The 15,812-nt window shown below is 45.2% G+C and overlaps 1 protein-coding gene across 1 annotated transcript in view; it reads left to right on the top strand.

Annotated features, from left to right (window-relative positions):
• Positions 1-5,173: 5,173 nt before the first annotated feature.
• LOC120990625 (oocyte zinc finger protein XlCOF22-like) overlaps positions 5,174-15,812 on the top strand; it is a 38,836-nt gene continuing 28,197 nt past the window's right edge. The window contains exons 1-2 of the mRNA XM_040419544.1: positions 5,174-5,234; positions 10,894-11,346. Of these exons, the coding sequence (XP_040275478.1) occupies positions 5,174-5,234; positions 10,894-11,346 (514 nt within the window). The remainder of the gene's footprint in view (positions 5,235-10,893; positions 11,347-15,812) is intronic.

Raw genomic sequence — 15,812 nt, 5'->3', positions numbered from 1 at the left:
GGTGCTCCTCCATTACATGTCACTGCACACACGTGTATACACTGCACATGACGGCTCTTACCTTGTGATATAAGAGGCTGGTGCTCATCCATTACATGTCACTGCACACACGTGTTCACACTGCACATGACGGCTCTTACCTTGTGATATAAGAGGCTGGTGCTCCTCCATTACATGTCACTGCACACACGTGTATACACTGCACATGACGGCTCTTACCCTGTGATATAAGAGGCTGGTGCTCCTCCATTACATGTCACTGCACACACGTGTATACACTGCACATGACGGCTCTTACCTTGTGATATAAGAGGCTGGTGCTCCTCCATTACATGTCACTGCACACACGTGTACACACTGCACATGACGGCTCTTACCCTGTGATATAAGAGGCTGGTGCTCCTCCATCATGGCCTCCTTGTACAGATCCTTGTGTCCTTCTATATACTCCCACTCCTCCATGGAGAAATAGACAGTGACGTCCTGACACCTTATAGGAACCTGACAACACAATGACACCGTCATCACCCAGACCCCTCCAGTGCTGTTACTGGAGAATTTCCCAGCATTCCCAGCAGTGTCACCTCTCCAGTCAGCAGCTCCATCATCTTGTGGGTGAGTTCTAGGATCTTCTGCTCATGTATCAGGGGGTGAGGGGGAGGCTCTGTGATGGGGGGAGGGGTCCTGCTCTGCCCTCCTGACTCCTGGAGATGGATGATGGGAGTCACACAGTCCCCCGATGTCTTATTCACTATTGTGTACTCCTGTGGATGGAGAGAGACACTTAGGGAATAAACCCTTCAGGGGCCATGTGCTCTCCTCCGGCCCTCTCCTCCTGGTACAACGTGCCTACTTACCTCCTCATGGCTCCTACAACATGACTATTGGTCACTGGTCACATGACACATCACTCACCATACTGGGGGCTGATCTTCAGGTTCTCCATCACTTGGAAGGTCTGGAGGCCGTTCTCCAGGACCCTGGACTCTTCCCATCACTTCCTATGATGGATTCTCCTTCCCGATGTCTGACTTGTTACAGAATACAATAAAGAGGAGAGAAATCTAGAAAAGTTTACCTCTCCGCTCAGCAGGACGATGATCTCCAAGGTGAGGTCTAATATTCTTCTGCTGATCTCCTTCCTGTCCATCCTTGGTGGTCATTCAGGAGAAGAGGAGAGAACTGGAGGAACTGGAGGAGCTGGAGGCTTCTAGTACTGCAGGCGCCTTTATGAGAAGAGGAGAGGAAATCATCCAGGGGACAAGACCAGATGTCACCTCCAGAACCGCACTTCCTGAGCCTGGAGGGGCCCCGCTTCTCAGAGCCCCCACCACATGGATTACAGTGGAATCCTTCAAGAGAAACCTGAAAACCCACCTCTTCAGACAAGCCTACAACCAGTGACCCTGCTGCCTCTATACCGCCATGACCAACTTCACCTTCACCTACTGTGTCCTTCTCCCATACCATGTAGATTGTAAGCCCTCACGGGCAGGGCCCTCTCTCCTTCTGTACCAGTTTGTGACTCGTCTTGTTTATGATTAGTGCAATTGTCTGTATTATCTATGTATACCTCTATGGAATTAATGGCGCTTTAATAATAAATAACAATAACCCCCACTATCCCCACTACTCCTCCCCCATCATACTAAGCTGAGGAGCGGAGAAGGATTCCTTGTGTGTAATGGAGGAGAATCTCCAGAGGTGACATGTCTGAGCTCTCCACCACACTGTCTCCTCACAGCTCATCTTACCTGCAGGCTGGAGGAATGGCTGATACCAGAGAGAACAAGAGCCCTGACTACCGACCAGGACCTGCCCAGTATCTGCTGCACTGCCAGAGCTGAAGGACCTGGGGTGACGTCACCATCATGTGATCAGTGCAGGGGGCGGGGCTCAGCAGTGGGGAGGAGAAGAGGTGGTGAAGGACCTCGGGTGACGTCACTGTCATGTGATCAGTGCAGGGGGTGGAGCTGAACTTTAACAAAGATCACATGACGATGACATCACCCCAGGTCCTAGAAATACCTGAAGCCTCCAGCTCCTCCAGTTCTCTCCTCTTCTCCTGAACGACCACCAAGGATGGACAGGAAGGAGATCAGCAGAAGAATATTAGACCTCACCTTGGAGATCATCTCCCTGCTGAGTGGAGAGGTAAACTTTTCTAGATTTCTCTCCTCTGTATTGTATTCTGTAACAAGTCAGACATCGGGAAGGAGAATCCATCATAGGAAGTGATAGGAAGAGTCCAGGGTCCTGGAGAACGGCCTCCAGACCTTTCAAGTGACGGAGAACCTGAAGATCAGCCCCCAGTATGGTGAGTGATGTGTCATGTGACCAGTGACCAATAGTCATGTTGTAGGAGCCATGAGGAGGTAAGTAGGCACGTTGTACCAGGAGGAGAGGGCCGGAGGAGAGCACATGGCCCCTGAAGGGTTTATTCTCTAAGGCTGGGTTCAGACCTGAGCGTCTTTGATATGCGCGTTTAACGCGCGTTTTTTGCAATAGTAAACGCGCGTTTGACGCGCGTTTGTGTGATTGACTGCAATGTCCTATGGCCACAAACGCGTGTCAAAACGCCCCAAAGAAGCTCAAGTACTTGTTTGAGCGTAGGGCGTTTTACAGCGCGTTTGAACGCGCTGTAAAACGCTCAAGTGTGAACCCAGCCTTAGTGTCTCTCTCCATCCACAGGAGTACACAATAGTGAAGAAGACATCGGGGGACTGTGTGACTCCCATCATCCATCTCCAGGAGTCAGGAGGGCGGAGCAGGACCCCTCACCCCATCACAGAGCCTCCCCCTCACCCCCTGATACATGAGCAGAAGATCCTAGAGCTCACCCACAAGATGATGGAGCTGCTGACTGGAGAGGTGACACTGCTGGGAATGCTGGGAAATTCTCCAGTAACAGCACTGGAGGGGTCTGGGTGATGACGGTGTCATTGTGTTGTCAGGTTCCTATAAGGTGTCAGGACGTCACTGTCTATTTCTCCATGGAGGAGTGGGAGTATATAGAAGGACACAAGGACCTGTACAAGGAGGCCATGATGGAGGAGCACCAGCCTCTTATATCACAAGGTAAGACCCGTCATGTGCAGTGTATACACGTGTGTGCAGTGACATGTAATGGAGGAGGACCAGCCTCTTATATCACAGGATAGGACCCATCATGTGCAGTGTATACACGTGTGTGCAGTGACATGTAATGGAGGAGCACCAGCCTCTTATATCACAAGGTAAGAGCCGTCATGTGCAGTGTATACACGTGTGTGCAGTGACATGTAATGGAGGAGCTCCAGCCTCTTATATCACAAGGTAAGACCCATCATGTGCAGTGTGTACACGTGTGTGCAGTGACATGTAATGGAGGAGCACCAGCCTCTTATATCACAAGGTAAGAGCCGTCATGTGCAGTGTATACACGTGTGTGCAGTGACATGTAATGGAGGAGCACCAGCCTCTTATATCACAAGGTAAGAGCCGTCATGTGCAGTGTATACACGTGTGTGCAGTGACATGTAATGGAGGAGCACCAGCCTCTTATATCACAAGGTAAGACCCGTCAAGTGCAGTGTATACACGTGTGTGCAGTGACATGTAATGGAGGAGCACCAGCCTCTTATATCACAGGGTAAGAGCCGTCATGTGCAGTGTATACACGTGTGTGCAGTGACATGTAATGGAGGAGCACCAGCCTCTTATATCACAAGGTAAGAGCCGTCATGTGCAGTGTATACACGTGTGTGCAGTGACATGTAATGGAGGAGCACCAGCCTCTTATATCACAGGGTAAGAGCCGTCATGTGCAGTGTATACACGTGTGTGCAGTGACATGTAATGGAGGAGCACCAGCCTCTTATATCACAAGGTAAGAGCCGTCATGTGCAGTGTATACACGTGTGTGCAGTGACATGTAATGGAGGAGCACCAGCCTCTTATATCACAGGGTAAGACCCGTCATGTGCAGTGTATACACGTGTGTGCAGTGACATGTAATGGAGGAGCACCAGCCTCTTATATCACAGGGTAAGAGCCGTCATGTGCAGTGTATACACGTGTGTGCAGTGACATGTAATGGAGGAGCACCAGCCTCTTATATCACAGGGTAAGACCCGTCATGTGCAGTGTATACATGTGTGTGCAGTGACATGTAATGGAGGAGCACCAGCCTCTTATATCACAGGGTAAGAGCCGTCATGTGCAGTGTATACACGTGTGTGCAGTGACATGTAATGGAGGAGCACCAGCCTCTTATATCACAGGGTAAGACCCGTCATGTGCAGTGTATACACGTGTGTGCAGTGACATGTAATGGAGGAGCACCAGCCTCTTATATCACAGGGTAAGAGCCGTCATGTGCAGTGTATACACGTGTGTGCAGTGACATGTAATGGAGGAACACCAGCCTCTTATATCACAAGATAAGCCCCTTAATGTGCAGTGTATACACGTGTGTGCAGTGACATGTAATGGAGGAGCACCAGCCTCTTATATCACAAGGTAAGAGCCGTCATGTGCAGTGTATACACGTGTGTGCAGTGACATGTAATGGAGAAGTCTTACCATTTTTTCTCTTCGTAAATGACATCCTATCCTATTTACCTGCCTATGGTGTTAGGAAGGGGGGGGGGTGGGGCAGCAGTTTACAGCAAAAATAGATTTATGTTAATTCTTTTTGGGAGTTTGTAGACGAATCATCTCTTTTTTTTCATGTTTCTCATTCCTGGACAGGGATAGGAGACCTGGAGGGGGATATAGATGTATATCTTTCTCCGACACCTCGGAGCCTGGTGGAGAGGAGACTGGGAGGAGTTGTTTTGTCTGATCTATAGACAGATCTACAGGAGGCCATGTGTTCAGTCACTGTGTGCTTGTGTCTCCACAGATGGATCCAGGAGGAGAAATCCACCAGAGAGATGTCCCCGTCCTCTGTATTCCCAGGACTGTCCAGAGGAGAAGGTCCCAGAGAACCCTCAGGTAGATGGAGCTGAGCCCTATACACATCTATATAGGGGGGTCCTGCAGTCATAGAGGGGTCATAGATTGTGGGAGTCTCTTCTGTGGATCTGTTAGATTTCCCACCTGTCTGCTGTATTGTACTGAATTGTTACAGATGACAAATCAGGGGGAAGATCTGACTGATATTAAAGTGGAGGATGAAGAAGAGCGGATGATGGGTGATCTCCCGTGTAAGAGTGAGGTGGAGGAGGACATTCCAGGAGATGTCACCACAGGTATGGAATCATTAATGGAGAAAGTGAATGCCAAGGTTTATTCTGGTCACATTCTGCTTGAGGACACATGACCACTAAGGCCATTCTTTGGCTACAGAGGTGCGTGTGACCCCGTCTGCCTGTGTTTATGGGACGGTGACCAGAAAACCACTGAAGGGAGACAGAACGGAGGGCCCGGAGCAGTTGAGCATGAGTTTTTTTCCAACTGATACAACAGGCTAGGATACGTAGAACTACAGGTAACAGCACTCCGCTAGTCAATTGCGCAAAGATATAAGCAAACACTAAAAGAATAAATGCTTGGGGGTCATACTTACTGCAAATGCAGCTAGAAGCTTTTTGCGAATATAATTGATCAAAAATATTTCGGGCCCATCTACCGGTCGTCAAGGTCGCTTCTAATCAGATGGGTCCTACTCTGACATGCCTCTCCTGGGCTTACAGCCTACAATCTGGGCAAAGTAGTACCAAGCTGCATCCTACACATGCCTCTCCCAGGTTGTGAGCCTGCAGTATGGGCTGGGTAGAATACAGCTGTACAAGCTATCTAATTAAAAGCACATGGTAAATGGGCTGGTGGTGCACGGTTCAATCTCACCACCAGGGGGAGCCACTCCCCTAGTGGCAGTGACAATGGGGAAAAAATAAACGAACCAGCACCTCCACAATAAGTGAATATAAGAACGCAGGTGCACGCTACCTTGGCTAAAACACACTTGGATACGTAGAACTACAGGTAACAGCACTCCGCTAGTCAATTGCGCAAAGATATAAGCAAACACTAAAAGAATAAATGCTTGGGGGTCATACTTACTGCAAATGCAGCTAGAAGCTTTTTGCGAATATAATTGATCAAAAATATTTCGGGCCCATCTACCGGTCGTCAAGGTCGCTTCTAATCAAAACAACAGGCTAGGGCTGACGGTCAGAAAAGTCTAAAAAGCTGCACTTCACCTTTAGATTACGGTTACATTAGTTGCGGTCAGGATCCCTGGGGCATCGCAGTGTCGAGGTGATTTCATACAAATAAGTGGGGTCGCAATGCGAGTCATGTATGTGCTGTGACTGCGACCCCTGAATCGCAAAAAATCTGTTGGATTTTCTTAAAATTTAGGGATTGCAGACATTTTTAACCCCAAATGTGACCACGGCATCTGAGAGCTGAAAATCCGGAAGAGCTGCGCGTCCAGGCCTAAAACGGCTCCCCCGCGCACCAATCGGAGGAGCCGTTCATTCACTGTGACAAGCCTGAGTCTGCTGGAGACTGTCAGGCCTTTAACAGGTATATTCCAATGCAGGCCTGCAGGTGGCAGTACATTGGAATATTCTGAATTTTCTGTTCAGCAATGTACCAATTTGGAATTTTTCTTCGTCGCTTCACCTCCCAACAACAATTAAATAAAAAGTGATCAAAAAAGTCATAAACGCCCCAGAATTGTATCAAAAAGTACTACAGATTGCCCCTCAAAAAAAATGATCCCAAACACAGCTCCATAGACATAACTCTAAAAAAGTTATTGAGGTCAGTAAATGGCGATCAAAATATTTAAAAAAGTTACGGCTCCGGGAATAAAAAACAAAAACACAAAAATTGAAAATCACAAGGTCTTGAAGGTGTTAATATTAGTTTTTTTATCTGCTTATTTCCAGATTATACATTTTCTATTTTTCCGTTGACATAGCGCATGTTTTATGCGGGAGTTTATGTTTTATTGCCACTATTTTGGGTACTTCTACTGTATTGTATCATTTTTAAACTTTTTTGGGGATCCTGCTGTGGAGCAACACACTATCCCAACTGCTGGTGTGATATCTGAGGAGCCATCGCATACGATAGTCGGTCACCCCTAACAGCTCAGCGATATGTGCAGGACATCCTGCCACCACATGTGTTCCTCTCATGGCTGGGCTGACAACTGCTGGTGCGATGATCGGGGGAGCCATCGCCTAGTCAGTCACCCCTAGTAGTGATATGAGGACACTAACAGCTCAATGATCTCTTGTATCCAGGTTAGAGGCTGTATCTTATCTTGTATCCAGGCCAGAAGCCGTATCTCATTGTGTATCCTGGCTGTAGGCAGTATCTCTTCGTGTATCAAGGCTAGAAGCTGTATCTAATCTTTTATCCATGCAAGAGGCCGTATCTCATCTTGGATCCAGGCTAAAGGTCTTATCTGATCTTGTATCCAGGCTAGAGGCTGTATCTCATCTTGTATCTAGGCTAAAGGTCTTATCTCATCTTGTATCCAGGCTAGAGGCCGTATCTCATCTTGTATCTAGGCTAGAGGCTGTATCTCATCTTGTATCTAGGCTAGAGGCTGTATCTCATCTTTTATCCATGCAAGAGGCCGTATCTCATCTTGGATCCAGGCTAGAGGCCGTATCTCATCTTGGATCCAGGCTAGAGGCTGTATTTCATCTTGGATCCAGGCTAGAGGCTGTATCTCATCTTTTACATTTCTGGCTAAATGTTTTTAGTTTTTTTTTCTTAAGCCAAGTGACCATTCTGCTGGTGATTAGCAAGAATCATGACCAATGCCTAGAGTGGCTAAATAGACATGCCCAGCTTTCCTACTCCCTAACTGCTCTTTCTACGAATTGGGGTGCATTCACATCACCGTTTAGCTTTCAGTTCTTCTGATCGGTCCAAAGAAGAGAGAGAGAAAAAAAACAGGTTCCTGTAAAAAAAACAAAACATCCTGTTGCATCAGTTATGCATAGGATCCGTTTTTTTTACAAGATACAGTGAAAACAGATCCTGTTGCCTCAGTTGTCATCCTTTTGAGCTATTTCCATCTGATATCCGTTTTTTTAGATGGAAACGAAAGTACGGCATGCAGTTTTTTTCCTGTGTAAAAAAAAAAACTGCTCTCAGACGGAAATGGCTCAGAGAAAAAACTGATGCAACAGGATTAGTTTTTTTTTCCGTTTTTTTTTCTCTCTGTCTCTCTTCTGACCGATCAGAAGAACAGAAAGCTGAACGGTGATGTGAATGCACCCTAAGAACGATATCTGGGTGAAATATAGACTTCCCCTGATCCTGTCACAGCAGATATACACTTTCTAGATATATATTGTGGCTACAATTGTTAGGTCCCTCTTAGGCTGTGTTTACTTCTCTGGTAGGCAGCTCGAGACCCGTTTATTTTATAGGCAATCCTCCCCTTATACATCATAATATGGCAAATTATTGCCAGTCATCATAAACGATAAATATTACATGTACGTATATTAGTTACATGATTAGATTGAAAATTGATCCCTACATGGCTTAAATCCTGCTCATAGACCCCACCACGGACTGGTATTAACTGACCCAATCCACCTTTTTGGTGGACAGAATAAAGTCAAGTAACCCTTTCTGGTACAATAGAAACACTTCCTGGCTTAAAAAGTACTATCGCAATATGATCGGCTTCTTCATGGTGATAGGAACACAGTGCAGGGATGGGGGAGCCGCCCTTTATTTCATGCAGAGGCAGTTAAATAGTCATGTCCATGATTCCACCTCCGACGAGTGCTTTAGCTGGTGGCACATTATCTTGTTAAGGGCCCGGTTCACACGGCCCAATTTGTGTGTAGACAACGTGCCAAAACTACAGTGGCAGCTGCGAGGTGTCTGCCTCTCATTCTTTCAGTTCGCAAGGCTGGCTGTTTTAAAGCTACGACCACGCCATGAAGGGCCGCCTTTATCGGTTTTCAGATGGATGCTGCTTGAAGCTGTGGTGGATGTCCCCTCGCAGCTAAGCCGAGAGTGGGTCTGTGGCTTTTGAAATGAACAACAGTGGCAGAATCCACAGCAGTAATTCTCAGTGTGGACATACCCTAACTGTATACCGTGGCCATGATCAGATTGTACAGAGCAGTATTAAAGTGGATCTCTCACTACATTTAACAATAAAAACAGTGTGTAGTATTGAATAGATCTATTAGACCTGATGAGGCCGGTGTACTTACTTTGAAACTCCATGTCAGAATGGCTGATATTAAAATGAGTATTTTAGATTGGGATAGTCCAGCTCGGAAGTGAGAGCACTGTGTCCTGTATTCATGAGCTATACTCCTTCCCTTTCCAACGATGGCTTAATTCACAAGGTCCTTTCAGTGTACCTTCTCAGCTGCTGCTATCTCAAACATACTTAGTACAAACTGCAGTAAAATAAAGCAGCAGAAGGAATTCCGCACTGACACTACTGCTGGAAGACTGGCACTCTCTCACTAAATAGCCCAGGAGACTTCAGCTTGTTCTGAGCCGTCTGACATATGTGCAGCAACAGGGTAGGAGGTGCACTGTGAATTAAGCTCTAGGTGGACATTATGACATGGATTCTTCTAGTGAGTACACTAACGTCAACAGATCTAAGATTTACTTAGTGATGAATCACGTTTTGATTGAGGAATGTGGTGACAGATCCTTTTACGTGAACTTGTATTAAAGTTATATCCAACTGATGTGGAAGGACAAAATGTGTTGTCAGAATACAGGACTAGCTGTCAGACATGGTTGGACTTTTAACATTTTTGAGTTTTATCAAGTTTTGATTTACTGTATGGACTTTTGTCAGGAAGTTATGGGAAGCTTTATAAGGATGGAATCGCACATGCAAATTTTTTAGACAAAGCCAAGAATGGATTTAAAATGAATGTCTTAGGCTGGTTTTACACTGGCGTTGCGGGAAAAGATGCGGGTGCGTTGCGGGAACATGCACAATTTTTCAGCGCGAGTGCAAGACATTGTAATGCGTTTTGCATGCGCGTGAGAAAAATCTGCATGTTTGGTACCCAGACCCGAACTTCTTCACAGAAGTTCGGGTTTGGGATCGGTGTTGTGTAGATTGTATTATTTTTCCTTATAACCATGTTATAAGGAAAAATAATACATTCTTAATACAGAATGTATAGTACAATAGGGCTGGAGGGGTTAAAAAAAATATTAAAATATTTAACTCACCTTAATCCACTTGTTCGCGCAGCCCGGCTTCTCTTCTGTCTTCTTTGAGGAATAGGACCTTTTGATGACGTCACTGCGCTCATCACATGGTCTTTCTTTTACCACTGTGATGGGTCATGTGACGGACCATGTGATGAGCGTAGTGACATCACCACAGGTCCTTTTCCTGTGCACAGCAAAGATGAAGACAGAAGAAAAGCCGGGCTGCGCGAACAAGTGGATTAAGGGGAGTTAAAATTTTTTTATTTTTTTTTAAACCCCTCCAGCCCTATTGTACTATGCATTCTGTATTAAGAATGCTATTATTTTCCCTTTATAACCATGTTAGAGGGGAAAATAATAATGATCCCGATCGTCTCCTAGCAACCGTGCGTGAAAATCGCACTGCATCCGTACTTGCTTGCGATTTTCACGCAGCCCCATTTACTTCTATGGGACCTGCGTTGCGTATATAGAACATGCGTTGCGTATATAGAACAATATAGAACATGCTTCTATTTTCACGCAACGCACAAGTGATGCGTGAAAATCACCGCTCATGTGCACAGCCCCATAGAAATGAATGGGTCCGGATTCAGTGCGGGTGCAATGCGTTCACGTCACGCATTGCTTCTCCTTCCTGCTGGATCTACTCCGAGTCTAATAGCAATGTTATGTTTGTCTGCTCTGTAGTTTGGAAAAAAACTATTTCAATTTTTATCTTAACAGGAAATTCCAGTAAGAATTCTGAGGGAAACTTAATGTTATTACTAGATTATAAAGATGAAGATTTCACGCAGTGCTCCTCAGGAGAAAACCTCATTAACTTTAATGGACATCCAGGATTTCTCAGTACAGATCTATCCTATAATCCCCCTGATCATGAGGAACCTTCTCCTAACCAATCACAGATTGTTACCACAAGTACCGCACAGAAAGGGGATGAAAGGTTTCAATGTGGTAAAGAGTTGCCAAAAGGCTCAGGTCTTTCTACGCACAGAAGAATTCCAACAGGGGAGAAGCCATACTCCTGTTCACAATGTGAAAAATGTTTTACATATAAATCTCAGCTTGTTAGACATGAAAGAAGGCACACAGGAGAGAAGCCATTTTCATGTTCAGATTGTGGGAAGTGTTTTACAAGGAAATCAATTCTTGATGCACATGAGAGAAGCCACACAGGTGAGAAGCTGTTTTCATGTCACGACTGTGGAAAATGTTTTACACGGAAATCATATCTTGTTGCACATAAGAAAAGTCACGCAGGGGAAAAACCATATTCATGTTCAGAATGTGGGAAATATTTTGCACAAAGATCAAGTCTTTTTAAGCATCGGAGATTTCACACAGGGCAGAAACCATATTCATGTTCAGAATGTGGAAAATGTTTTACAGAAAAATACAATCTTGTTACACATGAGAGAATTCACACTGGAGAGAAGTTATATTCATGTTCAGAATGTGGGAAATGTTTTACACAAAAATCAAGTCTTGTTAAACATCAGAGATTTCACACAGGAGAGAAGCCATATTCATGTTCAGAATGTGGGAAATGTTTTACACAAAAATCAAATCTTCTTACACATCAGAGAATTCACAAAGGAAAGACACTGTTTTCATGTTCTGAATGTATGAAATGTTTTACGCAAAAATCAGATCTTGTTACACATGAAAGAATTCATACAGAAGAGAAGCCATATTCATGTTCAGAATGTGGGAAATGTTTTCTATTTAAATCACATCTTCTTATACATGAGAGGCGTCACACAGGAGAGAAGCCATATTCATGTTCAGAATGTGGGAAATGTTTTACAAGGAAATCATATCTTGTTTCACATGAGAGAAGTCACAAAGGAGAGAAGCCATATTTCTGTTCGGAATGTGGAAAAGGTTTTCTATTTAAATCTCAGCTTGTTATACATCAGAGAAGTCACACAGGAGAGAAGCCATATTCATGTTTAGCATGTGGGAAATGTTTTATACGGAAATCATATCTTGTTAAACATCAGAGTGTACACACAGGGGAAAAACCGTATTCGTGTCCAGAATGTGGTAAATGTTTTAGACAAAAATCAGACCTTGTTACACATGAGAGACATCACACAGGAGAGAAGCCATTTTCATGTTCGGAATGTGAGAAATGTTTTACACGGAAATCATATCTTGTTAAACATCAGAGAAATCACACAGGAGAGAAGCCATATTGTTGTTCAGAATGTGGGAAGTGCTTTTCAGATAAATTAAAACTTGTTAAACATCTTAGAATTCACACAGGTGCGAAACCAATTTAACATATTAGGTTTAGAGACGAGTAAATATCTCAAAATTCCTTTTGGGCTGATCAGGATTAGATTCGGGTCTAAATAAATTCTACCTGCAACTAAAGTGCTCTGATTGCCTGGAAAAGTCTCTTTTTCTGTGTGTGTGTCTGTCTGTCTCTATTCTCCTTGATTGTTCCAAATTAACTGACAAAGTTCAAATTCATTACAGACAGAGGTTTTGGTAACATTCAAGATGAACTTCTGAATTTTAGAATTAATAAGCTTATGTCTAATGAGATTAATTATGGACCTTAAACAGCCAATAAGAGGGTTTATTTTCGGGTGGAATTATTCTGGATCTCCCAGACAACGAATGTACATTTCTCTGAGGTCAACTGTGGAAGGAGGAAGAAAAGAAGGGCCTTGTTTAGTTCTGTCAGGGAAATCATCCTGATGCCGTTGGGAAATAATTTAGGTTGAGGTTCAGGCCTTCCAGTCTGCCAGATGGTTCCCAATTAAATGCAGCGTGCTGACTACTTGAGGAACAGACACTGTGGGATTCAAACTTACTGTGATTTATTGAAGACACATTCAAGACCTTTATAGATGTTCAAATGTGCCTAATAAATGCTCATAGAAAACATCTGTGACTGATACCACACCTCGTGCCCGCTTGACGTCACCTACGTCGAGCTCACGAGACGCAGTATGGTCATTTATTACCAAAGCGTGATGTTACGCCCTCCAGAGGAGCAGGTAAGGTCAGCTTGGTACAGTTTACACAGACACCTCCTGTCCACGCGGGCACAGAGAGGCAACAAGCTGAGAGAGCCTTTTCACTGCCGCCGTGAAACAGCGCCTTCTCAGCCAGGGAAATCTGCCACCAGCTTCTCGTTTGATATAAGCCCGGTCCGCTATCGGGATTATATAGGGTGAGAAACCCACCTGCGGTAGCTTATGGCTGGGCCGAGACACGGACGTGGGGATTTGTGATCAAGATACAAGACAGCACAAGATTAAATTATATATTTAATCGCCTTAAGGGCACACTAGATATAACACTATACATACAGAGTATATACAGCAGTCTGAGATTACAGATACAGGTGATATAGGTACAACAGGGTTAAGCAGAGCAAAAGTCAGTAACCGGATAGGTTAAAGTTCCTTTGGGTTATGAGGGTGGAATAGTCCTTGGCTGCAGTCACGTGGGGGCAGTGATGTCAGCTGGTTCCCGGTCTCTCCAAACACATTGGCACGATGTTACCCCCTTCAGAAAAGACACCGCCTGCTGGCTTGCATGGGCTTATGACCTGTAGCTGGCCGCTCCCCTCCCCGCCTATGGGTAGGGTCCACTCCTCCTTCTCTGGTGCTGGCAGAAAATGACCCATAAAACTCCTTAGGGCTCATAGCCCCAGACCAGAATGTTGCAGGAAGATGGTTCCGCTCCCAATTGATCCGCCTGGGTTCCGGCTACAACTAGAGTCCAAGCATGGTACCGTTATTTGGTTTCTGTGGGGAGATATCTATATCTCCCCTCCCGGGCATCCTAGCATCAAGCCAGGACCATGTGGATGTTTGGCTTTGCCCCAGGATTGCAAAAGGATAACCGAATTATGCCTGGGATGGACGGACGATTCATAATTCCTTATGTAATGTAAGTGCCAACATGTCTAGGAGGTATCATTGATCCTGGGAAAGGGCTGAGACCTCCTGTTGGAGGTTTTCCTGCAGGATTAGCTTGCCTCCAACCTGGCTGGTTGAGGTGTGACTTTATCCACCTGGGGCCTCCTTGAAGCCTGGACCCCTGGGGCTTCCTCCCTTGCTAGCTAACAGCAGATGGCTGGGGGGTGAGAACATATTTTGCATGTACACTGACTGTGTACATGCCAAAAGGTGAATCAAATGACAATCAGGGCTGCCAGTAATGATAATCCATATTCCTCACAACATCCTATCAGAATACTGAGTTACTGAGCCAATCATCAGTCTTACAAAAAGGACCTATAGAAGCATATGGCACATAACACATTATGACTTCAGCTTCTTGAAATGTGCAAGCTTCTACTTTTTATGATGAGACTTGACTAGCAGAACTGCTGGCCTCAGCCAACACTTTAAGTTCCATAAGCTGCTTTAACTACCACAGAGATACAAAATGGAGTTTAGCATGTATACAAAATGGGGGATGAGAACAGAGAATTGAGCCAAGTTGTCCTCACCTCAACACTTTCATAGTAGTAAAGATGAACTGTCCCTCATGAACCTTGCTACTTATCACTATTCACACCTCCACCCACACTGCGGGAGAGTCCAGAGTGACATGGGGAGAAGTAATGACGCTCCATGTAATAGTTTTATAATGTATGTGGACATATTAATATTTCATCTTCATTCAAACACTGACAGACATTGTCTTCTTGGCTCATATTATAGTTTCTCCTAGCCCTGTGATCTTCATTGCTCCTACAGACTAAGGCCTCTTGCACACGAAAGTTTTTCCCCCCGTTTACGTTCCGTTTTTGTGTTCCATATACGGAACCATTCATTTCAATGGATCCGCAAAAAAACTGAAGGTACTCTGTATGCCTTCCGTTTCCGTATTTCAGTTCCGTTCAAAGATAGAACATGTCCTATTATTGTCCGCATAACGGACAAGGATAGTACTGTTCTATCAGGGGCCAGCTGTTCCGTTCTGCAAAAAACGGAATGCACAATACTGCGCAAAATACTGAAAAAGCCATACGGTCGTGTGCAAGAGGCCTAACCCTCCTGTGCGGAGACAGTGATATTGGTGGCATGATGACTATATCACTGATTTATCTGACCTGATCATCTGTGATAATTAACCCCATATGTACATTCCTAAAGTTTAAGGATTGTTTTATGCAGATCCGGCAGGCTTTTCTGGCTGGGAACAGCCTGCCGGATCAATAAATACCAGGCGCTGCCTAAATACCGTTCGGCCCCATTCACTATTATGGGGACCAGCAGAGATCTGGCCACAACCTGGCAAATATGTTGAGGAGCGGGCGGACAAATATCGCTGCACGCAAAAGTTTATGTCTGCTTCCACGTTTGCCAGGTAGTGGCCACATCTCCACCAGTCCCCGTTATAGTGAATGGGGCTGGGCGGTATCTTGGCAGCGCACAGTAGTGCCCACTATTCACAGATCCAGCAGGCTGTTCCTGGCAGGAGATGACCTCCTCAAAGTGTGTTCAGATGTGCCCCTCATCCAGGGGCAGAGGCATGCGTAGTCACGGTGACTGGAGCGGTTGGCATAATTTACTTGCCCCTAGTCAAGTTTACTTGCCGAAGCCACCAAGCGAGGTCTCTCTTTGTTTCTGGACTGACAATCATTTGGCGATCCAGTGCTATTGGATGTC

The sequence above is a fragment of the Bufo bufo genome, chromosome 2, assembly GCF_905171765.1.
Source record: "Bufo bufo chromosome 2, aBufBuf1.1, whole genome shotgun sequence".
NCBI classification, from domain to species: domain Eukaryota; kingdom Metazoa; phylum Chordata; class Amphibia; order Anura; family Bufonidae; genus Bufo; species Bufo bufo.
The sequence above is the reverse complement of the archived record's forward strand: the minus strand, read 5'-3'. Positions and strand labels throughout refer to the sequence as shown.